General features: G+C 51.9%; 1 protein-coding gene across 3 annotated transcripts in view; it reads right to left on the bottom strand.

The window, feature by feature from the left end:
• Positions 1-351, bottom strand: part of tmpoa (thymopoietin a) — a 26,226-nt gene extending 25,875 nt beyond the window's left edge. For all 3 annotated transcript variants that reach the window (XM_060903487.1, XM_060903488.1, XM_060903489.1), the window contains exon 1: positions 73-351. In XM_060903487.1, the coding sequence (XP_060759470.1) occupies positions 73-297 (225 nt within the window). In that variant the 5' untranslated portion in view covers positions 298-351. The remainder of the gene's footprint in view (positions 1-72) is intronic.
• Between the last annotated feature and the right edge of the window lie 294 nt (positions 352-645).

The following is a 645-nucleotide window of genomic DNA, read 5'->3' as shown; positions in this document are numbered from 1 at the left end:
GGTGGTGGTGGTGTGTGTGTGTATGGTGGTGTGTGTATGGTGATGGTGTGTGTGTGTGTGGTGGAGTCTCACCCGGCCGGAGCGGGTCGCGCTGGCGGCGGCTGGCGGCTCTTCATCGCTGGAGAAGGCGTCCGCGGATCCGCTGCTCTTGTTCTGCGCGGTGAGGTTTCTGAGGTAAAGCTCCACGTACACGCCTTTCCGCTGCTCGCCGTTCGGCAGCGCCACGTTGTTCGCCATCAGCGCGCGCTTCAGCTTCTCTTTAGTGAGCACGGAGGGGTCTGACAGGAAGTCCGCCATCACTCCGCGCGCGCTGCTCCCTCTCCGCTCACAGGCCGCACTGCGCAGCCGCAGCGCTCGAGGCCGCGCTAAGAGCTACAATCCGATTGGTCGGCTCGAGGAAGAAAGCACGCTCCCATTGGTGGAGAGCTCTCACGCGCTTCAGAGTGCGCGCCAATATGATAATGAGTAGATAACAAACCGAGGTTTAATAAAGGTCTTAATAATAATAATAATAATAATAATAATAATAATAATAATAATACATTAAGGGAATTAATGTGTCCATAGACATAACAAATCTCAACCGAAATAAAGTGGTATAATTTATGTAGGCTAGTAAACAAACAAAAACAAACAAATGAGGGA

The sequence above is a fragment of the Neoarius graeffei genome, chromosome 21 (assembly GCF_027579695.1).
Source record: "Neoarius graeffei isolate fNeoGra1 chromosome 21, fNeoGra1.pri, whole genome shotgun sequence".
Lineage (NCBI taxonomy): Eukaryota > Metazoa > Chordata > Actinopteri > Siluriformes > Ariidae > Neoarius > Neoarius graeffei.
This window is presented reverse-complemented; position numbering and strand designations above follow the sequence as displayed.